The sequence below is a fragment of the Stegostoma tigrinum genome, chromosome 3 (assembly GCF_030684315.1).
Source record: "Stegostoma tigrinum isolate sSteTig4 chromosome 3, sSteTig4.hap1, whole genome shotgun sequence".
NCBI classification, from domain to species: domain Eukaryota; kingdom Metazoa; phylum Chordata; class Chondrichthyes; order Orectolobiformes; family Stegostomatidae; genus Stegostoma; species Stegostoma tigrinum.
Window position 1 is genome coordinate 87,409,026 of NC_081356.1, and position 26,656 is coordinate 87,435,681.

A 26,656-nucleotide genomic window follows, 5' to 3' on the forward strand; every position below is an offset into this window, starting at 1 on the left:
TCCATCCTGGGCATCTTGCAGTGCCACAATGATGCCACCCAAAGGTTGCAGGAACAGCACTTCATATTCTGCTTGAGAACGCTGCAGCTCAATGGTATTAATGTGGACTTCACAAGCTTCAAAATGTCCCCTCCCCCTTCCACATCCCAAAACCAGCCCAGCTTGTCCCTGCCTCCCTAACCTGTCCTTCCTCCCACGTATCCCCTTCTCCCACCTCAAGCCTCATCCCCATCTCCTACCTACTAACCTCTTCTCCCCCCCCCCCCCACCCCTTGACCTGTCCATCCTCCCTGGACTGACCTACCTCCTCCCTACCTCCCCACCTACACTCACCGTTACTGGCTCCAATCCCCCCTCTTTGATCTGTCTGTCTCCTCTCCACCTATTTTCTCCTCTGTCCATCTTCTATCCGCGTCCCCCTCTGTCCCTGTTTATTTCAGAATCCCCTTCACCTCCCCCATTTCTGAAGAAGTCAGGCTTCTTGCTTCTCTGATGCTGCTTGGCCTGCTGTGTTCATCCAGCTCTACACCTTGTTATCCCACCTAAACTGCACATCTTCGGGCTGTGGGAGGAAACCAGAGTACCTGAAGGAAACACATGCAGACATGGGGAGAATGTGCACACTCCACACAGACAGTTGCCAGAGGGCAGAAACGAACCCGGGTCCCTGGTGCTAGGAGGCAGCAGTGCTAACCACTGAGCCACCATTACTTCACCAGCAGTCACATGCCCCTGTCTCTGATCACCACCAAAGTTAGACAACCTAATCTGGGGACTTTGATCAATAAGTTATTTCGAACAAGTTATTCTGTTTGCTTGTTAGTTTTTGTGAATAACAATTTCCTGGTTTAATTCCTGAGAGTAAGTGATGTCCCTCCAATAAATCAACTTTTACCCATACAAAATGCACTTGTTCTGTCATTTACGGCTCACACTGACAGAATAAGTTAAGGTGCAGCTCTTACTGGTTGCCAATGGTTAATCAAAAGTATCTATTAAGAGAAAAGTTAGAGGCTGGGCGGTGGGGGGGGGGGGAAGTGGTGGGGTGTTAGAATGAATCTTTGAAGTAAGAACAAGGAAGAGAAAGCTGAAGTAAGGCAAAACGTGACAGGGTAATGCCTGATTGCTGGAGAACTAAAGGTTAAAGTGGGCCATGAAGAAATAGCATGTGAAAATTTCAGACTGAGATGGGAGCTCAAGAGGAAGTGGATGAATATTAAAACCAATAAGACAATTAAAGTCAGAGGATAAGAGAAAGGCAACTGACGGCAAATATGTTTTGAAAAAAATTAAGCCAATGTGAGCCCTGCTCAACACATGATTGGTCCATGATACAGTTAAAGTAAGTGCTTTAGCTGGTTTGCGCTACCCAATCAAATTGAAGAGAGGCAGTGGCATTGTCACTATACTGGTGACGAGAACCTTAGGCTAATGTTCTGGGACACTTAGTTTCAAATCTCATAATGACAAAATTTTGAAGTTTGAATTTAATACAATCTGGGAACAAAAGCTAATCTAATCGACACCGTGTAACTGTTGTTACTCATCACAAGAACCCATCCAGTTTATTAATGTCCATTAAGGTGTGCTGTCTTCACCTGGTCTGGGCTTCATGTGACCCCAGATCCATTTTGACTATCCCTCTTAAATGTATAGCTAGCCACCCAGTTCAAGGGTAACTAGGAGTGAGCGACAAATGCCGGCCTTGCCAGTGATGCACGCGCCGATGCAAGAAAGAATAACCAAGCCTATCACCAATTAAAGTACTAAAGGAAATGAATGATAGTTGTGAAAGGAGACAATAGTCAGGAGCTCAGAGGTAATGAGTGGGATGGAAGCAGCCCACCAATGGATAGCTGCCTGTGTTTCTACAGTAGAACATAGGGAAACAGGGTGAGATTCAAACAGGTTAGTTCTTCTAAATGTTGCAGTTCTATGCTCACAAGGATGAATTTAAAATAGATTAGCAAGCAGCACTAACACTGCTGTGGAGTCAGGACTGGGTGAGGTGGGATGCCATGTGACATTGTTGCTCTCTGTAACATGGATGATCTTGTACTAAGCACAATTCCAGTGACATATTTTAGTACACTCATTTCATCATTGTAACATAATAGTTAAATACAGTAATAGTGACTTTCCACACTACCTGACAAGTTGGAAAGCATTATGAATCAGGTTTGCTCGGTCCTTCTGGCTCAGTAATGTGTGGTTCTGCCACAGCAGATTAATCAAAGAATCCCATCCAGCATGCTTATAATGTACAATGTAATATCCATTCATGTCCACATTAAACTTAACCCACTGAGCCTCTCCATTGAGTACAATATGATCTGATTGAGGTAAAATGAAGTTAAAGAAGCTAATTAGTAAAAATAAATTCTCACAGCTAACAGATTAAACACAGAAATATTGGAAGAATACAGGACAGAAAGCAGTTGGCCCATCATGTACATGCAGCAAAAAAAATGTCTGTATCAGACTGTATCCTTACACCACCACCCCTCGCCAGGAATGGTAGATGCAGGGAATCACATACTGTCAGAACGGCAAATGAGAAATAAACATGCTATGCCATAATGTGTTAATTAGGCAAATATTCATCAGATAAAGGAGGAGGCAAGAGCTAGCTAATGTTTATTTGCTCTCCTCAGCCTGGCATCAACACAGACCACTATTCTTTTTCTACAAATCCCTAAGGAGAATCAGTTATTACACATCTCTGGAAATGTGGAACTTGAAGCATGGATTCCCAGCTTAGAGGCAGGGACACTACCACTGCACTGCAAGAGCATTGCAAAATAATTTTTTTTATTATCTTGACAAAATTCTAAAGTGAAACAGTTCTTAAATATTTGTTCCGATTAACAACAGCAGCTCTGAATTACACTTGGAGCATTCACACATCAACATGAACATGAAAAAGTTCACATATCCACACTCAACTAACTCTGCATTTGCAACATTAGTATGGTGCCTTGGAATTTTCCTGTTCTTTAGAAGCAATCGATTGGTTATGAGAATAAACATCACAGCCAATTTAATCATAGCAAAACCCAAGCAACAACAATTATTTAGTGACCAGTTAATCCATTTTATTTACTGTCTGTGGAAGAGCCATGGGATGCTTATTCACTTCAACATTTCCAAAGTAGGCAACAACTCCTGATTTCATTGCAGAAGTGACAGTCCAAGTTAGGTTCTTAAAATAATAACTTAAACTTACAACTCCTTAAGTTCGAGTGCAGGTTCATTGTTCCTTGAAAGCGGAGTCGCAGGTGGATGGGGAGATGAGGGTGGTGTTTGACATGCTTGCCTTAATTGGCCAGTGCATTGAGTATAGGAGTGGGGAGGTCATGTTGCAGTTGTACAGGCCATTGGTTAGGCCACTTTTGGAATACTGTGTTCAATTCTGGTCTCCCTGCTACAGGAAGGATGTTGTGAAACTTTAAAGGGTTTAAAAGATTTACAATGGTGTTGCCAGGGTCGGAGGGTCTGAGCTATAAGGTGAGGCTCTTTTTTCTGAGGCGTTGGAAGCTGAGGAGTGACCTCAAAGGAGTTTATAAAATCATGAGGGGCATGGAAATGGGGAATAGCCACGATCTTTTCCTGGTGTGGGCGAGACCAAAACTAGAGGGCAAAGGTTTAGGGTGAGTGGGGAAAGGTTTAACAGGGACCTAAAGGACAACTTTCTCATGCAGAGGGTGGTGTGTATATGGAATGAGCTGCCAGAGGAAGTGGTGGAGTCTGGTACAATTACAACATTTGAAGGCATCTGGATGGGTATATTGAAAGCATGAGTTGAGAGAGATATGGGCTAAATGCTGGCAAATGAAACTAATTTAGCATATCTGGTCAGCATGGACAAGTTGGACTGAAGGGTCTGTTTCTATGCTGCACATCCTTATGACTCTAAGATGTCAGTAAGATAGCAGTCAACTAAAACAATTGCCAAATCTACAACTATCTGAGAATGAGATATTTCAGTGGGAATAAGCGCTATTTTGTTTTCAAATATTAAGGGGTAGATTTAGCTATCATATAATTATAATCTTACATGATGTTACATGTACATATTGCTATGGGCATTGTACAGTAAAACTTAAGAACACAGTTAGAGATATATTAAATACTACACAAGGTGATGTGAAATCAAATTCACATTAAGATAAATTCCATAAAAATCTTTGCTTTAATTAAAGTTTTATTTGGATATTCCTCAGATTGTACTATTTATTGAAAAGCAACAATTTTCAGCATACGTACCTGTTTTTGTTTTCAACAGGTGTCTACCAATAGTTTTTGAACTGCTTGTTATGTACGTTAGTGGGACATGCCACAGGTAGCTGCAAAAATCATGAAAAGTGTTTTTGATTTTCAAAATGTTGCAGAAAGCATCCATGATGATGTGTAAAATATTTCATCAAAACAAAAGAGGAAAACTAAAAAGAACACAACTGAGACATAAATACCCAGACTGCAGTGAATCCCAGGTGGGGTCTTCTGGGAGCACTCCCTTAAGAAAACGCTCTTGTTGTAGCCTGACTGAACTCCCATTATGATCGACAATTATCACTGGTATTCCTTGCTGAAGTGTCCACGTGTTCATAATTGCCTTGATATCTAAATGTTCCCCTGCATAGAGATACTGAGGAATTGAAAGGCATAGGAAAGCTTAAGAAGCTATGTTTTGTTTCTCTCTACTTTTCTTTTAAAAAAGTTAAGACAAATACAAACAATGCATAAGCAGTCAACATTTACTTTTGACCTAATGGTTGTGCTCTTGAATTGTAGGTTACTTAGATGTCAGTGCTTAGATAGGGCATATTGCATAAATTAAGGTGTAGTTGCATTCCATTAATTGAGTAACTATTCACTTGTGTTACACCCTTAGTGACTGGTTGGACTACTTCTTTGCCGAGCGCTCTTACGGTGGTGTCCCTGTTTCTGGACCAGAAGATCCGGTCCCATCCCACCGGCCCCATATATGTGTCTGAATATGTCTGAACAAATATTATAAAAATTAAATAATGAATTCCAAAGTAGCAACAGATTCAACAAATGCAGGAATTTGAGTGAAGGCTGATAATTCCTATCATAGACAACCAAGAAGGCAGAAAATAAAATATCAAAATTTCAGGAACTTCAAATTTAAATAATTTTGGACCTCAATACATCCTTTCCTTAAGTTATTACTCTCGTAAATTCCTGTCCTTATGCATCATGCCTTCTTTTTTCTAATTTCCCAATATTATTTAAATGAATTTCCAGCATCAAACCTGAATACAAGAATTCAAAATAGTTGTGAGGTCCCACAGATTGTAATTATGTAGCTACCATGGTACATGTAAGATATTGCAAGTTGCTTGTAGTCAGAGGTGACCAGATTTATATAAGGTTTAACAAAGATAAAACAAACCACATCTTACAGCATTTTTAGCAGCTTGTGAGGCACTGTAGCAGACTCCGCCAGAGGTAAAGTCTTCCTCAGTGCAAGTCTGTTGGAATATCAAAACAAAATTGTTTTTGCATTACCTTCACAAACTTATATAAACCCCAAAGATCATGAAGCAGATGCTTCATTTCCAGGCTGAAAATCAAAAGTTTCTATTACAGTTCCTGAAATTGTTTTGCAAATGTTTTCCTTTTTTCAGTATTATTTTACAACTGCTTATTAAATTTTAGCATATCTGGCATACCTTGTTTGTGACCTTAAGCAAATTTAGAAAGTATTTCTCAACCTGCCTTGCTCCAATTGAGTATTTTAATTCAACAGAAATTTTCATCAGCTCTGTTTGGTTTACTAGTTGCATCACAAATCCTACAAGATTTTCTCTGACTTCAAATTAAACACCTCTACTTACAGCAGATTACTAGATTACTGTAAATCTGCAATGTTTCAAAAGTAGCAAACATTGTGTTCACTCTGGATAACATTGTTGTCTAGCAGCTTCCACATGTTGCAGAGGCAAAGGATTACCATCACTAAGTCTTACGTCTGTGGTCAGCAAGGTTTTGGAGAGAATTCTGAGGGATAGGATTTATGACTATTTGGACAAGCATAGCGTGATTAAAGGGAGTCAGCATGGCTTTGTGAGGGGCAGGTCATGCCTTACAAATCTTATTCCGTTCTTTGAGGAAGTCACGAGACAGGTTGACGAGGGTCGAGCAGTGGATGTGGTGCACATGGACTTCAGCAAGGCATTTGATAAGGTTCCCCACGGCAGGCTCATTCATAAAGTCAGGAGGTATGGGATACAGGGTGATTTGGCTGTCTGGATTCAGAATTGGTTGGCTGACAGGAGGCAGAGAGTGGTTGTAGATGGTAAGTATGCTGCCTGGAGGTCAGTGCTGAGTGGTGTCCCGCAGGGCTCTGTTCTTGGGCCTCTGCCCTTTGTAGTTTTTATAAATGACTCGAATGAGGAGGTTGAGGGGTGGGTTAGTATGTTTGCTGATGACACAAAGGTTGGAGGTGCCGTTGATAGTATCGAGGGCTATTGCAGGCTTCAGCGAGACATTAACAGAATGCAGAGCTGGGCTGAGAAATGGCAGATGGAGTTCAACCTGGATAAATGCGAAGTGATGCATTTTGGAAGGTCGAACTTAAATGCTGAATATAGGATTGAAGGCAGGATTCTCGGCAGTGTGGAGGAACAGCGGGATCTTGGTATTCAAGTGCATAGCTCCCTCAAAGTTGCCACCCAGGTGGATAAGGTTGTTAAGAAAGCATATGGTGTTTTGGCTTTCATTAACAGGGGGATCAAGTTTAAGAGCCGTGAGGTTATGCTACAGCTCTACAAAACCCTGGTGAGACCACACTTGGAATATTGTGTCCAGTTCTGGTCGCCCTATTATAGGAAAGATGTGGAGGCTTTGGAGAAGGTGCAAAGGAGGTTTACCAGGATGCTGCCTGGACTGGAGGGCTTGTCTTACGAGGAGAGGTTGACTGAGCTCGGACTTTTCTCTCTGGAGAGAAGGAGGAAGAGAGGTGACCTGATCGAGGTGTACAAGGTAATGAGAGGCATGGATAGAGTCGATAGCCAGAGACTTTTCCCCAGGGCAGGATTGACTGCCACGAGGAGTCATAGTTTTAAGGTGTTAGGAGGAAGGTATAGAGGAGACTTCAGAGGGAGGTTCTTCACCCAGAGAGTTGTGAGCGCATGGAATAGTTTATCAGTGGTAGTTGTGGAAGCGGAGTCATTAGTGGCATTTAAGCGACTGCTGGACATGCACATGGACAGCAGTGAATTGAGGGGAATGTAGGTTAGGTTATTTTATTTTTGGATTAGGATTATTCCACGGCACAACATTGTGGGCTGAAGGGCCTGTACTGTGCTGTACTTTTCTATGTTCTAATGTCAAAGCCAAAAGAATTGTGGATGCTGTAAATTAGAAACAAAAACAAAAATTGCTGGAAAAGCTCTGTGTGTGTGTGTGTGTGTGTGTGTGTGTGTGTGTGTGTGTGTGTGTGTGTGTGTGTCTGTGTGTGTCTGCGTGTGTGTGTCTGTGTGTGTGTGTCTGTCTGTGTGTATATGTACGCATTATATGTAACACACATTTTTGTTCAATAAATCTGTTTACATGTTCCTACCTGCAACAATGTTTAGTGTGGTGGGTTTATCTTACTCTCTTCCAAAGTCAGGGACGATCACATGATGGTGCATGAAATACCAATAACCAAGATGCAATAATGAGGGCTTTGTTTCATTCAATTTCTGAACTCATTAAAATAACCTGAATATCCGGCTTCTAAGAGATGCCTTCAGTTTGAAAGGAAAATAATAATCAAGGTGAGGTGATGGCCTAGTGGTGTTATCAGTGGACTATTAACCTAGAGACCCAGGCAATGTTCTGGGGACCTGAGTTCCAGCCCTGCCATAGCAGATGGTGGAATTTGAGTCAATTAAATAAAAAAAACTGGAAGTAAAAGTCCAGTAGTGATCATGAAACCATTGTTTATTATTGGGGAAAAACCCATCTGGTTCATTAATACTCTTCAGAGAACGAAATCTGCAATCTTTACCTGATCTAGCCTACACATGACTCCAGATCCACAGTAATGTGGTTGACTCTTAACAATTAGGGATGGGCAATAAATGTTGGCTTAGCCAGTGATGCCCTCATCCTGTGAATGGATAAAAAAAATCACTCTTTTGAGCCTCAGAAAACATCTGGAATAAAACCCCAAACAAAGCTACATTAATAAGAAGAGAATTCAAACATTGCAGAAAAATAGGAAAGAAATGAGATGAGCACAGCTCCATTTAAAAGAGTTAATGCTAAACTATTAAGATAAATTTTAATATAATCCTATAATTTCTGAATTGAATGATGTGTTGCCACAAATTAGTGCATTCTTTGCTTTTTCCAAAAGGATTGGAAATAATCACATTTAACAGAGAAACTAATTTAAAGATAGTGAAACAATTAATATGTTTGAGAATGATCTTATTTTAAACAAGTGCTGAATTCTTATTGAAATACACAATCTAACTTTCAGGCAAAAGAAGAAACTCTTACATTGGCCATACTGTTCCACAGGTCTTCATTCTTGGCATTTCTGTAGCTGTATTTTCGTAGATAATGAACTAAGCCTCTTTGAAATACTTCTTCCGTTAGAAAATTTCTCAACATGTGCAAGATACAAGCTCCCTACATTTAAAAAGGCACAAAATGTGAGTTATGTATAATGCATATATATAAAAATACACACAGAGCTTTTCCAGCAATTTCTATTTTTGTTTCTAATTTACAGCATCTGCAATTCTTTTGATTTTCACATTAGTGACTGTAATCATTTGCCTCCGCAACATGTGAAAGTTGCTGGACAACAATGTTATCCAAAGTGAACACAATGTTCGCAGCTTGAGAAATTTCTGATCTGAATTGACCAGCTGAAACCTGAGTTGCAGTTTCCACATCAAGGAATGCGGAAGTTACCTGGACACTTTGTTGCAGAGAGTGGCCACATGCCTCACACTAAGTAATTAAAAACAGATCGTTGATCAGGGGCAGGAGAGGTGAAGTGGGTATAATGTTAAGGGGGTTATAATTAAAGAGACTTGGCCTCTCCAATTGGGCTACAGGTAGAAAATTCTTGCAAGCTGTGTGGAAGAAAGGGGGAACTGCAGGGAGGATGAACAAATCGATAATGGGCACCTCCACATGAAGCCATTCAGGTGGAGGAGGCAAATAGGAGTGAAGTTATGGTGGGGGACAATATAATTAGGTGGATAGATACTACTCTCTGCAGCTTTGAGCGGGAGGCCCAAAGGGTGTGATGTCCTCAATGGGGTTGGAGAAGAACTTGGACAGGGAAGAGAGGAATGTAGTAGTCATCACTAGGCTAGAAAGGATGTTCTTCTGAATATTTTGATCAGTTAAGAGCAAAGTTAGGAAGCAGAACATATAAAATAATAATACTGGGATTACTACCTGAAGAATGGCCAAACTAGCACACGATAAATAAAGTTAATGGGTTAACTGTGTAGCTCAAAGATTGGTGGGTGTGGAATGGCTTTCATTTAGTTGGGCACTGGCCCCAGCACTAGGGTAGAAAGGAGTTATTCTAGTGGGATGTTTTTCACTTGAACCATGATGAACTAATGTCCTGGTGAACTAAATAACTAGGGCTGTAGATAGGCTTTATGTCTAATTAAGAGAGGTGTAGGGTTTGGGAGAGGTGAAGTGTAGGCTTAAAAAGCAAGATGATATAGCACCATTACATTGTGGATTTTGGATAATGATACACTTAGGAAGGGACAGAGAAACATCGATCAACAGCAGATTATAGGTTAAAAGGGAGAAAAATGGTAAAAAGGCAAAATTAATGTCTCTTTATTTGTATGTGTGTCGTTGACGATGCTGGGTGTGTATTCAATTAAGTTTAGAAGGTTGAGGGGAAATGTCATTGAAGTTTACAGAATACTGAGAGGCCTGGATAGAGTGGATGTGAAGGAGATGTTTTCAGTAGTAGGATAGACTCGGTAGGACTCAAGAGCACAGCGTCAAAGTGAAGGGATGGCTCTTTAGAACTGGGATGAGGAGGAATTTCTTCAGTCAGAAGGTGGTTAGTCCGTGGGACGCATTGCCGCAGCGGGAGGCAAGTCATTACGGAGGCCAAGTCATTGAGTGCATTTAAGACTTAGATAGATATGTTCTTAATTGGTAAGGGAATCAAGGTAACAGGGAGAAGGGAAGAGAATGGGGTTGAGAAACATAATAGCCAGGTGGAATGAAAGGTGGAGTGGACTCAATGGGCCAAATGGCCTACTTCTGCTCCCATATCTTATGGTCACACACACACACACACACACACACACACCTCTGCCTATTTAAAGTATATTATTACCTGCACTACAAGACCAAACATGAAGGTCATTAACATTGAATTTAATTTTGCATTTCAATTTGAAATGCAAAATGACCTATGTTTTGTTGATAATGCTGAAACATTTGGTAAAGTCCAATGTGATCAACTTCTGAAAATTCTGAAGACATCAGCATCAACACAAGGATTCTTCTGCAATATTTACGAGAATTAGGCAGTAAAGTTCACAGGGGAAAAAGTTTGGTTCTTGGAAACTGATCAAAAGGAGGATTAGACAAGGCTGTGTTCCCTCACAAACTGTCTCTCCACAAAAGTGAATAAATTCTTACAGGAATTGAAGGGATGAATGAATTAAGAAAGGATGGAGCACTATCAACAATATCCATAATGGTGATAACATTTTACTTATATCAGCAAATGAAGATTTGTAAAATCTAATCACTATAATTGTAAAAAAAAGATATGTACAAGTTTACTCTGCATACTTAAAAAATACACTGTAAAGGACAATGAAACTGCATGTTTAAGTTTTACTACATCACAGTAAAACTAAGCAAGTAAGAATGTTTCAATTAAACTGTGTTAGGAAGCATTGTGACACATGGTGGCATAAGCTGGACTGGACAAGCCAAAACTATTTCACGAAATTAAGCAACATTCTAAAGTGTGTCAGTTGGAGTCTTGAAATGAAAATGCATGTACTGAAATGTTACATCTGGTCACAATGAACTTTTCATATGAAGCGCGCAGCTTTGGGAAAGAGAAATAAAAGATCATGATCTTTAAAAAGTGGTGCTTAAAAAAGATCCAAGGGTAAGCTGGGTGGAGAAACAAACTAATGGGAAATTACTGAATGTGGATGCAAGAACAAGGGTATTTTTCAATAATATTAAAAGAAGGCAAGTGGGATTATTTACATATTTTAAAAAAAGCTGTTCATCCAATATCAGTGTCACTGGACGGGCCAGCATCTTGTCCATCAAAATTGTGCTGGATAAGGAGGTGCACTGTATTCTGAATCACTGCAGTCCTTGCAGTGTCCTTAAGGAAACCCACAATGCTGTTAGGAAAGGAGTTCCAGGATTTTGAACCAGTGACAGTGAAGTAATGTGATATACTTTCTAATCAGGATGGTGCAGAGTTTGGCCAGGAACTTGCAAACGCTGTTGTTTCCTTGTCCTTGAAGGTGGTGGAGGTCAAGGGTTTGGAAGTTGCCATTAAACGAGCCTTGGTAAATTGCTGCAGTACAGCTTGTAGACGGTACACATTGCAGTCACTGTACATCTATGGATTTGAAAATGGTCTACTTTGTCCTAGAAGGTATTAAACTTCTTGAAATGTTATCACAGTTGCACTCTCACCCACCCAGGCAAGTGGGCAGTATCCCATCACAATCTTAATTGAATGCATAGGAGGTGGATCAGCTTTGAGGAACCTGGAACTGAGCTACCCATTGAAGAATTCCCAGACTTTGAACTACTGTTGTAGCCACAGCATTATATAAATGGTATGATTCGGTTTCTGATCTACAGTGGCTCCCAGGATGTTAACAGCGGAGGATTCAGTGATGGTGATGTCATTGGGTACTAATAAGTAATAGTTGGAATCCTGTTTAGCTGGAGATGGTCATTGCCTGACACTTGTGGTGTACATGTTGCTTTCCATTTATCATGGGAATGTTGTCCAATCCTTGCTGTATTTGGGCACTGCCTACTTCAACATCTGAGGAGTTGTAAATGGTGCTAAATATTGTGTAATCATCAGCAGATATCCCCACTTCTGACCTGATGCTGGAAAGCCATTGATGAACAGCTGAAGACCTCTTATAGATGTGTTATGGAGATGAGATGACTGACCTTCAACAATTACAATTATCTTCCCTTTGGGTTAGGTTTGACTTCAGCTTGTTTAGCAATTTCCTCTGATTCAAACTGACTCCAGTTTTGCTAGGGTTCCTGGATGCCACTTTCAGTCAAGTGCTTCTTTGATGTCAAGTGCAGTCACTCTCATCTTGCCACTGGAGTTCAGCTCTTTTCCTTGGACCAAGGTTAGGAGCTGAATGACACTATGCTTTGGTGAGCATGTTATTGGTGAGTAAATGCCACTTGATGATGCTAGGGGTAGTTTTCTTTTAAACCCCCTCTCTCCGAGTGTCCAGCCATGGACTACAATCTGGAGACCTCGGAGGGTCTCACTTGTATCACTTAAGTTGCCTTCTTGTCTGCTTTCACGGGATATACAAAATATTAGCACTATTATTGCCAGCTGACTGACGAGGGACATGGTGTTTTTAAGGTAGTCCAAAATCCAGAGACCCCGCCCTTGGCTTTGTTCTCTGTTCCACCACTTGATTTGTAGGGTCAGGAAGAAGATGCATTATTTCCAAAGTAAAGGTACGTTTTCTTCTCAGGTTAAAACCTGCAGATACAATGCAAGCACTACAGAATTTTGTTTCCTGGACAGTTTGAATTGAACACGAAGGAAGAACATCCCACAGTGAAAACTTAATGTACCAAACTGATAGTTTAATAGTTTAAGTCTCAGAACACAGCTCAATATTACATCTAAGATTTAGTAATTAAGTTTACAGGCTATATTCAAATTAGAATTTCCTGGTAATACATGAAGGCTATCCTTCACTATGAACAGTACATTTACAATCTCTTCTTTGTTGCAAGTTGGTTGTTTGTTAATTGAAAGGTTGGCTACACTAGGAAGAGAGCTGGGAAAATGCTGGAGAAAATAAAATGAGTCTGTGACAGTCATCGGTCGTGCACCCAAGGATCCCAGGGCAAAGCAAATGACAGAAAGCCAATGCATAGAATCTATTCGAAATTGTGAAGTTGTACAGCTTATGCTCTTATTATCAGAATCTTGATACTGGAATCTACTAGAGATTCCAGATTAAAAACACTAATGATTCTTTAGTCTAAGGGAATCTTAATCATTAACGAAAAACTCAAACTACAATTGTGCCTTATTTAGGTGCTAATAACTGATGATAGATAGTTAAGCATTATACTGTATCATTAAATCAAGTCGGTTAAATTATGCAACTTCCTATTGAACTTCATCCTTGCGTACTCTGGACACTGAAATTAACTAACCTACTCAGTGTTGTACTGTGATTCTGCTGTGAAGGATTTGCTTTGGCCGCACATCAGTGCAATTATTACTTCAGCATGTGAGATAAAGGTGACCTAATGAAGCATCTTATAAATTTTAATACAAAAATGATAACTTGGTCCTTCTTTTCCAAAGTGTGCATCTTAGAATGGTGAGAAGGAACATATTGATCTGATACTCTTGATAAATATAGGCTATATATTAACATTTTTCATACAATATTGTGTAGGATTTAGTGTACATCTATCCAGCAATGTCTGTGAGGACATTAACTTCATTTTCTACAATAATTAATTACCTTAACAAACATATCAATAAACCAACATTGCTTCAAAGTCTGTGACATTACACAACATATCCAAGTAAGTGCCACAAATACCTTATCATAAGAGACAGTATCAAACATTTCCTTTATCTGAGTTGGATTTTCTGCGGGTGTGGATATGGGACGAGATGAATTCATTGAATCTCTTCCCATTGCTCCAAAACAGGTGTTCAAAAAATAATCATCCTGTGAAGAGGAAATATTAAACAAATTAAGCAGCGTTATATATCTTGCAATAAAGTAACCATTAGTGAGAAAGGTTTACTCACAAACAAATAATGAAAAAGGTTTACTCACAACTTGCAGCTCTGGATAACTGGAATTGACAGAGACAAACTCCATGTACCTGGCAAATCCTTCATTCAGCCAGATGTCATTCCACCATTCCATAGTCACCAAGTTACCAAACCACTGAAGAAAACCATGACATTCGTTAGGGATCCAGTGAGGTTTTTTTGTCATTTTGAATTCAATAATTATTTTCTGAATAGTTAGATTCACTGGAAAGATAGATATTCACTAATATTAGCGAGTTTTGAGAAGATTTCTAGCTCAGGTTGAGGTTCTGGATGTGAGTTTGCTCACTGAGCTGGAAGGTTCGTTTTCAGACGTTTCGTCACCATTCTAGGTAACATCATCAGTGAATGGTGACGAAACGTCTGAAAACTAACCTTCCAGCTCAGCGAGCAAACTCACATCCAGAATTCACTAATATTTCTACAGTCAATTTTCTAGTTTCACAAGTGAAATATGAGGGCTTTTAAAAGGACTGCACATCCACCTCTCTGTTAATGGTTATGGCATAATAAAATACAGACTAATTTGAAAATGGCTTCCTAAATTTGAAGGACTCATTGCAGTGTCATCATATTCCTATTCTAGTAAGGACCACTGATTCTACATTCAGGCTGGGCATCTTTAAAAATGCTGCATCATTATTAAATGACAAAAAGAAAAGCGAACCTGATCCCATTCCATCTACTTGTTTTTAAGAAAGCTATTTGGAATGATGACAGGAGTTGGTGACCAAGCACTTTAGCAACTGAATATTTTAGGGAGGCTGCCAATCTCCATTTTAACTCTTTCTTTATTTTTAGCAGCTACATGAAGGTCAGGATCTATCATCTAACTGATTTTATTGCACTGTTTTTAGGCCAGGGAACATGAATGTTTCTCCACCAAGCAACTGACTCTCCTGTTCAGCTACTTCCTCTCTCTTAAAAGCCAAACCCTGAAGACTCTGATTTCTCTCCAACTCCCATTCCCACTAATTTAAGCCACACAGACCCCAACCTCTTCCAAAATCTAAAAACAAAGTCAATTCCCAACCCCACAAAACCAAACTTGAAGATTTCACTCTTTCCACAAACCTCATGACCCAACTCTTAAAGATCGTGATATCTCCTCAGTGCCTCCCACAGTCCAGATCCAAAAGTCCGAGTGCTCTCTGACCTCCTTATCTAAAACTCATTTACTTCCTGCTTGTTTTTGTACCCTATACAGAAGAAGCCCACTATTCTGAATGGTAGTTAAGCAGGAAAATTGTTAAAAGTATTTAAATAAGTGTTTTATTGTTAAAACTTCAGCAAAAGTCCTTATTTCTGGGTTTCCATCCCCCCACTCTCTTCCCACCTCAGAGTTATTGCTGGGCCCATATATATGCCAATATGTTATATATTGAAGAGAAAGTATCGGATTGAGTGCATTGGATGTCTTCATCTCCTTTAATGCATGGAGAATGTTATTTCGTGCGATCACATGCTTCTAAACTCTCTATCTACACATGTGAGATTTCACCAAATCATTTGGTACATTAAGTGTTGAGTGAATTGAAAGTGCTTGCCACTGATGGGATTTTCAAGGATTGGAAGTTCTGGTGCCTTATCTAAAGGCTAGCTGAACAGAACTTCACTCACTGCACGCCTGAGCTTGCCCTCAGCTGTGGTGCCAGCTCCTAGAATCCCAGAAATACCCTTTAAGAATTCCAAGCAGATTTTCTAATGCTGCCCTCCTGGTGATGCTGGATGGGGTCACTGGTTTAAGGTAGATCCCTGCCTGAGTTATCTCACCAGGAGGGTCTCTCATCAGACCCATCCTGTGTGGTCCAAGATCGCAATGCAGGGCAGCACTAGTGCATCCTCCCACTCACTACAACTCTGCCATTGCACAGATACAGTACAAAGCCTCATAGCTTGCAAGGTTCAGCAGTACATGTATGAGGCACACTCAAGGGCTTCCAGTTACATCATCCTCTCAGCGTACTGACCCTTCCTGTCCAGTGCCTGGCCTTGTCACTGACAGATGCCCACAGTTGGTACAGGAAGAAACACCAGAGGACTCTGATAATCAGGGACTGCTGGAGACTAGACTCCCTCTCAGCCCCTTTCAGAAGGCATACCTGCTGTTCTCAGCTTTATGTGACCAAGTCAAAATGCAAGGAGGGGCAGATGAACATCACACAGGTTTGTTGGAGACTCTACAGTAAAAGGTGGAGTGGTCTGTCTATGCGCTCACTTTCTGTGGTGTCTCTAACATAAATGTACTTGGCTGCTTGGAGACATAGATTCAACAGATCATACAGTGACTGCCATCACTAGTCTCTCTCACTAGTGACAGAGCAGCCCTACCGTCTGGTAAGAAAATGGTGACTTTACCATTCATGGGCCTAGTAAATGTAGAGAGATTTGACAAATGCTGAACTTTCAGGAAACTGGGAATTATTTCATATTTCAACACATACATAAAAAGTAAATTAGAGGAGAATGATCTTAAAAATGCGTAAGATATTCAGTTGTAAGAACTTGAAAGAATATAGTGACTTTAATGAGGACAGGGCACATCAAAGCTAATGAAATACTTCTGAAGTGTAGCTACTGCTACAATGTGGAAAATCCAGCATTTCTTTTGCACAGCGGGAATTTCCATAAACTGTTATGTGATAATGCCAAATAATACTTTGTTATACTGCTTGAACATCAACATGAACCAGAACAATGCGGAAAGCTTGCCTGCTCTCTTTTAAAATAGTGTCACCGTGTTTTTACCTGATAGGGCAAACAAGGCTTCGGATTGGCATCTCATCTGAAAGGTGACACTTCTTAAGTTCCGTACTCAACCAGAGCTGCACTAGAGTGCAAGCCCAGATTTATGTGTTCAAATTCTAGTGTAGGATTTGAACTCAAATATCTTGGTCAGAGATACAAATGCTATGGAAAGAGCCATAACTTCAAAAAAAGCACATTTAATAATATAATAGAGATGGTGACATATCTGAACTTTTTACATGAAACCAGTTCAATGCTTTTGTAAGTTGTACCTTGGAATATTCTGCAAATCCTTTAATGCCAAAATAGTGAATGAAATCTGAACCAGTGGATACTGTGGTCCAGTCTGACAGTCCTCACATGAACATGTTATTGATTTTGATGAACAGACAATTAACATTTATAATGGAGCTGTAGTTCTGTTTATACAATGACCTTTATCAACTATTTTGCAGTAGATCAGGACTTCATAAAGTAGAATTATGAAGCCAACTAACAAGCAAGAGATTCATGAATCTAGATACAGGCCAAAATCAATATAAATTATATGAGACAGACAGTACCTGATGAGCCAGTTCATGACCTATCACCATGGTAATCCACAGTTTATCTGATGCAGAGGACGTTTCAGGGTGATACAGTAGAGACGTTTCCCTGTAAGTCGTTAAACCCCAGTTCTCCATGGCTCCTGATTGAAAGTCTGGAATTGCAACTAAATCTAAAAATATAACACTTCTGATTGTATTGTTTCTTAATGTGATGTCTTATTAATTTGTTGTATTGTAACAAGTACAATGTCACAATGTAAGACCTGAAAAGAATTTGCATTCAACAACTTACATTTATTTTAACATCAATTAATTTGAAAAATAAAGGATTCCCTGAAAGAATTCACTGAAATAAAGAATCTTAGGAAGCCCGAAAGCACTTTGCAGCCAGTTAAGTACTTAGAAGTATGTTCATTGAAGTATCAGATACCAATTAGGAATTCACCCCCCGCCACCTACCAACCTCCAGATTCTCGGCCCAGCTAATCTTCCGCCTCATTACATCTACCCTTCACCTCTTCTTTCCTCCTCTATCTCTCCCTCTCTCTCTTCTTCACCGCGCCCCCCCAACTCACCGACCCCACTACTGGATTACTAACCTTCAGCTCTCTCAGCTCTTTTTCACACCAATTTTTCCACACCTTACAACTTACAAGACATTACTGTACAATATCTTTTACTTTGTATATTTGTTGAAAACTGATGTTTGACTTACCCTGCTTTGGAAGTGGGTAATAGATATTGAAGTAATGTTCATAAAACTCCAGGAGTTTCACTGCAGCCTCTAGTGCATAATGTGTTTGACTCCACTTATCTGGAGCAGCATATATTGAAACCTGTTGAAATACAAGATTCACAAATAAAAGTTAAGAGTTTGCCTACTCAAGAAACAGCTATATAACGGACTGCGGATGGCTTCAGAATGTGGTTAGTTATACCTAAAGGATAAAAGGCTTTCACTGCTTCAGAAATTAGGCATTAATGTGACAGATTTCCAATTTCCAGTATGAGTTTCAAGTTACAGAATCTCTACAGTATGAAGCAGGCCATTTGGCCCATTGAGTCCACACAGACCCTCCAAAAAGCATTTCATCCAGAGTCACCCCCCGACCCTATTCGTGTAACCTTTCATTTCCCATGGCTAATTCACGTAGCCTGCATATCTCTGTACACTAGGGGAAAATTAGCATAGCCAATCCAACTAATCCACAGATCTTTGGACTGTGGGAGGAAACAGTATTGTCTCTCATTTGAATCCACATCAGTGGTACCATAGGGGAGCAGTGCTAACCACTGTGCCACTGTGAGCTGTCCTAGTCAGTGATCTTCAGTTTTCAAAACTGGCAAAGATTTTTGTTTGTGATTCTGTGGCTAGAAAGTGGATTGCACTCCAATTCAGATGTAGTGCAAGTACTGAAGTGTCTATTGACAGGACAATTGGAACTTCAAATTCTGTATGCTTCACACAGTTAGGAAAGATCATTTCCAGAGTGAGATAGCCTGAGTGAGTATATAGTTTGGGGACTGAGAGACAGCATGGGAATTTGGAACAGAGTGAAAGAGGTGCATTTTTGCCTGCATTTTTTGGCTCTTAGTTTGCCAAGTTTTTAATTAAACAGGATAAATTAAGCCCAGGATCAGGGGCCCAGCACAAAACAGTAACATCACAATTTAAACCAAAAGTTCATTGGTTGATGACTATTACTAATTTGACTGTCTATGATAGTTTAATTTCAGATTGAAGCTTTTAGGGAGAATATTTACAGGGCTCAAGCTAAAAGATCAGTGCAAATATTTTAAAAGCTGAATTAAAAAATAAATAACGAAACTAGAGATGCTGGTCTGGGCAACGTGCTGTAACTGCATGATGGAACTGGTAGAGCCCATTGTGGCTCATACTGACCACATCTGAAGCAAGTGTTCGGTGCTTGTTGGGAAAATTAGGTTGGTTGCAGATCTCAAGAAAAGAAATTCATGGAATGTCTATGAGATTTTTTTTTGGCAGGTTGTGGCAGAGCAGGGAACGGGCAATTCTGGATTTGGTGATGAGTAATGAGACAGGATTGATGGGGTAGATTTTCCTGTAGGATCCCCTGGGGCCAGTGACCATGTAATGACAGAATTCACCCTGCAGTTTCACAGGGAGAAGTTGGGTAGCAGATGTAATGGTTTTACAATTGAGTAAAGCCAACTATAGACATTGGAGTTAGGAAGGCAAACGCAATGTTAACATTAATTTCACAAGGGTTAGTATACGAGAGATGAGATGTACTGTTGAGACTGTATAAGGCTCTGGTCAGACAGCATTTGCAATGTTACGGGGAGTTTTCGGCTCGATATCTAAGGTAGGATGTGTTGGTGTTGGAAGGCATCCAGCAGAGTTTTAGAGAAATGATTCTGGGATGAACAGCTTGTCATATGAGTAGCTGTTGAGACCTCAGTGGCTGTATGCAGAGTTTTGAAGGATGAGGGGGTTCTCATTGAAACTTTCATAATACTGAGTGGCCTGGATAGAGCAGATGTGGAGAAAATGTTTGCACCAGTCAGAGAGACCAGAACCCAGAGGTACATCTTCAGATTGATGGTATGACCCTTTAGAATTGAGATGAAGAGGAATTTCTCCAGCCAGTGGGTGGTGAATCTGTGGAACTCATTGCTGCAGAGGACTTGGAGGCCAAGTCATTGTGTGTATTTACAACAGAGAAAAATATGTTCTTGTCTGGTTAGGGGATAAAGAGTTCTAGGGAGAAGGCAGGAGAATGGGGTTGAGAAAAATATCAGACATGATCCAAATGGCTTTTATCTACTCCAATGTCTTCTGACCTGTAGTGTCAGTCTTCAATAGGCATTTTAAAGAATGCTGGTTTGGTGGCCTAGTACCAAAGTAGACTGACTGTAGAATGCAATGTGCAGACTGTGATCAGTTGCAAATAAATTTTGTCAGCGACACCCTCAAAAAGCACATGACCTTGGTTGCAATGTTTAAATATCCTATGTATGGTTTATGTGCGCACCTTGGATGTTCATTCCAACATTGTTGTTGCATAGCTTGACAGCATGCCTACCATCCATCATAATAAACTCCTAAACACCAGGTTCCTGCCAATTCTAGACATACTTTGGGGCCAAATTCCCCTTCTTACATGGGGAATTGGGCAATCTTGGTCTGTATTCTCCAGTTTCAAAGAATGATAAGTGATCTCATTGAAACATACAAAATACTTAAATGGATAGACAGGATAGATGCAGGAAGATGGTTCCTCTGGCTGGGGAGTCTAGAAACAGGGAGCACAATTTAAAGAAAATGGGAATGCTATTTAGGACCAAAATGAAGGGAAATACTTTACTCAGAGAATGATGAATTGTTGGAATTCTGTATCACAGAAGTCTGTGGAAGCGCAGTCTTTGAATATATTTAGAGGTAGATACATTTTTGATTATCAATGCCATAAATGGTCATGTAGATAATGTGCATAAAAGACACAAATGTTTGATCAGCAATGTTTGAGATGATTGGTGGAACAGGTTTGATGGGCTGAATGATTTACTCTTGTTCCTATGATCATGTGTGACTCAAACTCATATCCAGGAATGATAATATAGACGAGGAACTGCAAATTGAAATTTTCAAGCTGATTCCTGATGTCACCATTTTGACCCTAATAGGAAATGTGGGATGTTGCAAACTTTGATATGCACTCAAAGTGACACAGGGTTCAACCTTTTAAATGACTGCTTCAACTTTGAATTGAAAATTACACATTAAAATGTCTCCCTCAAATGAAGACCAACTGATAGATTTGTGAACTTTTAATAGAAGATTTTTTGGATGACTGAGTATTTTAATGGCTTCATAAGCATTTCAAAGACTTCCTAGTGCTAATATAGGGCTCAAGATTTCGGCCTGTGGTGGATAATGGGTCAGAAGCCATGGAGGATGTACAGGAGTAATGTGAGGACACAGTGAGAACAGTTTGAACATTCAGGGAATGAGGGCTAGTGGCACTGAACAGTCATCAAAAGAACCTGGCCTATGTCATCGTGAACAAAAGTGGGATTTTTAGCCCTCTAGCCTTGACATCTACACACCACTGTTCCCACTTGGAACCTGTTTTGAGAGGTGGTCGTTCCGCCTCCAGCCAAATGCCCAGTGCCTGCGAAAAAAATTATACTTACAAGATGAGGCAAGAAAATAATGCAGGAACTGACCTGACCTACTCTACCTAACTCAAAGACTCTTGCATGATCTGTGGATCAGCAACAATGCCAACCTCATTTTATACAGAGTGCATTTGTATAACTGTTTTGGTGATGGAGTAACACATGACAGATTGCATGCCGGAAGTGTATGAATTCAATGAACCCTCAAATTAAATTGGCTATCCATAGGAGAAAAGAATATGTACATGTGAAATGACAGATGGGGGAAGGTAGTTCATTTAATCAGTATTAAACTAACTGCCATGTCTCCGAGCATTTTCTATTAGCAGCATTGCAATCATTTGGAAAAGTAGAAAAACAAGTAAAGAAATGGACCTATTCAAAAGGAAATCTAAAATAAAAACATACCGAACAGGGACTCTTACACAACACCTATACTTATAGACTAACGTAGCGAGTTTTGAGAAGATTTGTAGCTCAGGTTGAGGTTCTGGATGTGAGATTGCTCACTGAGCTGGAAGGTTCGTTTTCAGATGTTTCGTCACCATTCTAGGTAATATCATCAGTGAGCCTCCGACAACTCACTGATGATGTTATCTAGAATGGTGATGAAACGTCTGAAAACGAATCTTCCAGCTCAGCAAGCAATCTCACATCCAGACTAATGTAGTTACCAAAAGCATGGAATTGGTGTAAAAAAAAACAAAAGAACTGTGGGTGCTCGAAATCAGAAACAAAAATGGAAATTGTTGGAAAAGCTCAGCAGTCTGGCAGCATCCGTGGACAGAAAGCAGTGTTAGCATTTCGGGTCCAGACACCCTTCCTCAGAACTCATGTAAGCTCCTTTATAACTGTCACAGAAAATCTGTATTAGCCACCTGAGCCAGGATTTTGTTCAGCACTGGCATCACTCTATATCATAAAAAAATCTCCTGACATGTAACCAGACCTATGCTGCCATAATTTACATGATTTTCTTATGTTTTAATTTGAAAGGTTAAAGCAGTCTGTTTTGACACAGTCTGGGATCGGCCTAGTAGTATTATTGTTAGAATATAAATCCAGAGATTCAGGTAACGTTCTGGGGACCGAGTGTGAATCCTGCCTTAGCAGATAGTAGAATTTGAATTCAATAATATTCTGGAAATAAGAGACTAATGATGACCATGAAACTATTGCTGATTGTTTTTTCCTGACAATCTGCTTCACTCATGTCCTTTAGGGAAGGAAATCTGCCATTGTTACCTAGTCTGGACTATATGTGATTCCAGACCTACAGCAATGTGGTTGACCTTTAACTGCCCTCTCATCAATTAAGGATGGGCAATAAATGCTGGCCTAGCCAGCGATGCCCACATCCCCTGAATGAACAAGAAGTCCAGTCTGTCGTGAATAGAATAAAAACCAGTTGATAATACACATCCAGATATATGTTTACTGATGGGGCGGCACGGTGGCTCAGTGGTTAGCACTGCAGCCTCACAGTGCCAGGGACCCGGGTTCATTTCCAGCCTCGGGTAACTGTCTGTGCGGAGTTTGCACATTCTCCCCATGTCTGCGTGGGTGTCCTCTGGGTGCTCCGGTTTCCTCCCACAGTCCAAAGATGTGCAGGCCACGGTGGATCGGCCATGCTAAATTGCCCATAGTGTTCAGGGGTGTGTGGGTTATAGGGGGATGGGTCTGGGTGGGATGCTTCAAAGGGGCGGTGTGGACTTGTTGGGCTGAAGGGCCTGTTTCCACACTGTAGGGAATCTAATCTAAATTACGTTAAACAGCCGAAAAAGATTGCTACTGTAATCATGTGACTGGATTTGGCTATTAGCATCCAGAACCTTCGACAAAGCCAACTTCATCCAGTCAATATCCAGATACCACCTGATGGGTCTGGAATGTCACTATTGTGTTATAATCTACAAAGGAAATAACTGTCTCCAAGAGAAACTCTTTCACAGTAGAATTGCAAGTTACACACTTCTTACAAGACTTAGCAATTAACCCTTCTGGAATGATATAAAGACAATTAATACTCAGTAATGCAAGCCTGAAGGATTATTACGTCTCTTGCCAAAGGAGGCTTGCGCATTTGACTCCCAGAGTATTGAAGCCAACTGCCTTTTTAGAAGGAAACAGAAATAGCCAAAAAGTCATTTTTAGGAATTTCTCCAATTTAAAAATAGCCACAGCGATTTCAAACAAATTAGTTCTAGGTGTGTTGAATGATAATTGCAATAACATAATGATGTACAACAGAACACCTATATCGAGGATTCTACAATTAGACTTCAAAGACCTGAATTATTGCATCTTGCTGCTTAAGGAGGGGAAAAGGACTAAGTTTGTGAATAAATATGTGATTATATTTTCATATCCCATGTAGTAAATTTAATTACCAGACGATTAGGGAACCATAGTAACAGTCACACTTCACAAATATTATACTGCAGTGAGATCTCAAAAAAATACTATTTTGTTCATTTTGGGGGATAAGGGATTTGATTACTGAGACAGAACTTATTGGTCATTTGTAGTTATCCTTGGAAAGAAAGATTTTAGCTATATCCGATTTTGTGTAATATGATTGGTGAAAAAGCGTAGACACAAAATTTAGATACAACAAAGAAAAAAATGGGAAATTGGAAAGGAATTTTAAGCCCAGCCAGGAGTCTACTGGACAAGAAATGTCCCTAACCATGATGACACAAGACCAGAAACAGTTTGATTCCAGGGCCTCATCAGTGTGTTCGAGCATTGACTATCACTAGAAACTCAAGGCAATGGTTATAAATTATTATTAATTCTACTGATACTACATAAGGTAGTGGTGAAGAAGGATTTTTGAAGGCAGTTATGGTTGAGGCATGAATGGGGACAGTTAAGGGAACTCCAAGGTTTTTCTTAAGCCCAGAGAATTCCTGCACAATTCTTGCGTTCTTCTTGCACAAACCAACTTTTAAAACATAAAATAAGTTAAATACACCTTATCAGGTTCTGCTTCCTGTAAACTCTATGATTAGGTGCCACTGCAATATCATCATGTCAGAGTTTAAATGGTACCTCTGGATTTAGACATTTAAGTATTGATGTGGTCCCTATATCCCAGAGCAGAGACCTGGTCAGTTAAAATAGTGGTGACACTTAATGCTTTGGTAACACGCCAGGAAGCACCCAGTCACCATTTGAACTACCAAAACCGCCCCATTTTCATCAAGCTTCAAGTTGACCATTTAATCAACTAGAAGAAAAATAATATCTGGACAGAGTTATCAGTTGTGACATAAATGATGATAATAAAAAGATTCAGAAAGAAACATCTCAAAATGCCACTAACTTTAGATTTCTAAAATGCCCTTTAATGTTTTAAACCAGTCAAATATTTTGCTCAAAAATTTTGAGTCCCTTAATGAGAACATTGATGTGGAATTGGCTGTTTCAAACCAATCACTTAGCAACTGGGGAAGCTACTTTCAGAATCTTTTAAGCAGCGAAGAGTTGTGGCATGAATACAAAGCTCACCTTAATTCCTGTTGATGTTACTGCACTTACAGATGTAAAGTCAGACACAATAAACGCCACCAAGTATGTGCTCATTCTCACGCTCACGTCAAAATGGTCTTCAAAAATGTCTCCTATTGGGAAGGAATTAATCTATAGAAACATAATTAACAGCTTCAGGAAGGACACCATGATATACTTCAAATGCAGTAATCTCTACTGTTTCGTAGAACATTTGTAGCTACCCTGTAAAAGAAATGCACCTGTATCTCCCAATGCAAAGAGTTATTGTAGACCAAGTGTTGCACATTGGCACATTCCATGATCCAGGGCTACATGCTAAAGGATGCACTAAAAAATGGGTCAGCCACAGTGTAGGCAAAATGGGGAAAGGTTGCTGTCTATGGTCCTTCAGCCACAGTACATGGAGGGGCTGGAAATTGAACAATTTGGACTGTGTGCCTTACAAAACCAAAACACATGTTAAAGATTGAGTATTGAAATTGTATTGAGGCACCTCTGAATGGAACATGATGTATAGAGAAATGTTTATTTCTAATGTAAGTTTGGTAAATTTCCAACGTGAAACGTGTTGCCTTTGGGCTGTGTGCTTAATATGGAATGAATACAGTAAGTAAAGACTTTGACAATTGTATTCAGTGAAAATATACTGTACAAGTTAAATTTTATTGCAAATTGTCTGATTTTCAAAGTTTGTGAATATAGTTTATTTTTGAAAAGCAAACAACACTGCAGCACTGATCCTGCCAGAAATTGCAGGCATGTTACATGTATAGGCCAAGTGGATACAAATGCCACATGAAGTACCTTCCTGATGTCTATCACAAATTCCAAAGCCAGCTCACTTGTTTGCAAGGGCAACTATTGTTCAAGCTCCTCATCAACTCCAGTAAAGTGGATTGTTATCCAAAATGGTGCTAACTTAATCAATTCTTCTGGAATACTAGCAGATTTTGCAAAAGCACATTCATCCTTGGGGTAGTTAGGACATCTATTTAGTGTGGTGGCTCTGTTTTCGCATTCAGTAGCAAAAGTTCCTGGCTTAAGAAGTCTGTACTTACCTCAGCAGCCTGAAGAATGGCAAGAAAATTGGGAAAATACAGTGAGCAAGAAATAAAATCTGACTCATGACATCAAGAAATAAATTTCAGATTTTCTCTTTAAGACATAAATATTGTCCCCTTCACAACTGGAACTGAAAAAGCGAGGGGAATGTCCTGGATGATCCTGAAATGGGCAATCAAAGATAAACTGATGAAGATTATTGAGGGCGTCCAAGACATCATGGTAAAACTGCCTACATTAATGTGAGAAATCAGGCAGAATCTCACTGAAAAAAATGGATTTGGATTTCCTTTCAGTGTGTTATTTTCTTTTGGCAATATGGCTAAAAGCCCCTGGTCAGTCCATAGGACATGTGGATCTGGGTATTTCTGCACTCCTTGAACTCTTTTGTTGTTGAATAAATGATCTATAAGACCATATGGCATAGGAGCAGAAATTAGGCCATTCAGCCCATTGAGTCTGCTCCACCTTTCAACGCCATTGTCCTCCTTTCTCCCTGTAACCCTTGATCCACTTGCTAAGCAAGAACCTATCTATCTCAGTC

General features: G+C 39.9%; 1 protein-coding gene across 1 annotated transcript in view; it reads right to left on the reverse strand.

The window, feature by feature from the left end:
• erap2 (endoplasmic reticulum aminopeptidase 2) overlaps positions 1–26,656 on the reverse strand; it is a 71,454-nt gene that overhangs the window by 24,829 nt on the left and 19,969 nt on the right. The window contains exons 4-13 of the mRNA XM_048526895.2: positions 25,048–25,179; positions 18,089–18,209; positions 17,389–17,543; positions 14,079–14,192; positions 13,836–13,967; positions 8,521–8,652; positions 5,430–5,498; positions 4,473–4,648; positions 4,267–4,346; positions 2,150–2,333 (exon numbers count right to left, since the gene is read on the reverse strand). Coding sequence (XP_048382852.1) covers positions 2,150–2,333; positions 4,267–4,346; positions 4,473–4,648; positions 5,430–5,498; positions 8,521–8,652; positions 13,836–13,967; positions 14,079–14,192; positions 17,389–17,543; positions 18,089–18,209; positions 25,048–25,179 — 1,295 coding nt within the window. The remainder of the gene's footprint in view (positions 1–2,149; positions 2,334–4,266; positions 4,347–4,472; positions 4,649–5,429; positions 5,499–8,520; positions 8,653–13,835; positions 13,968–14,078; positions 14,193–17,388; positions 17,544–18,088; positions 18,210–25,047; positions 25,180–26,656) is intronic.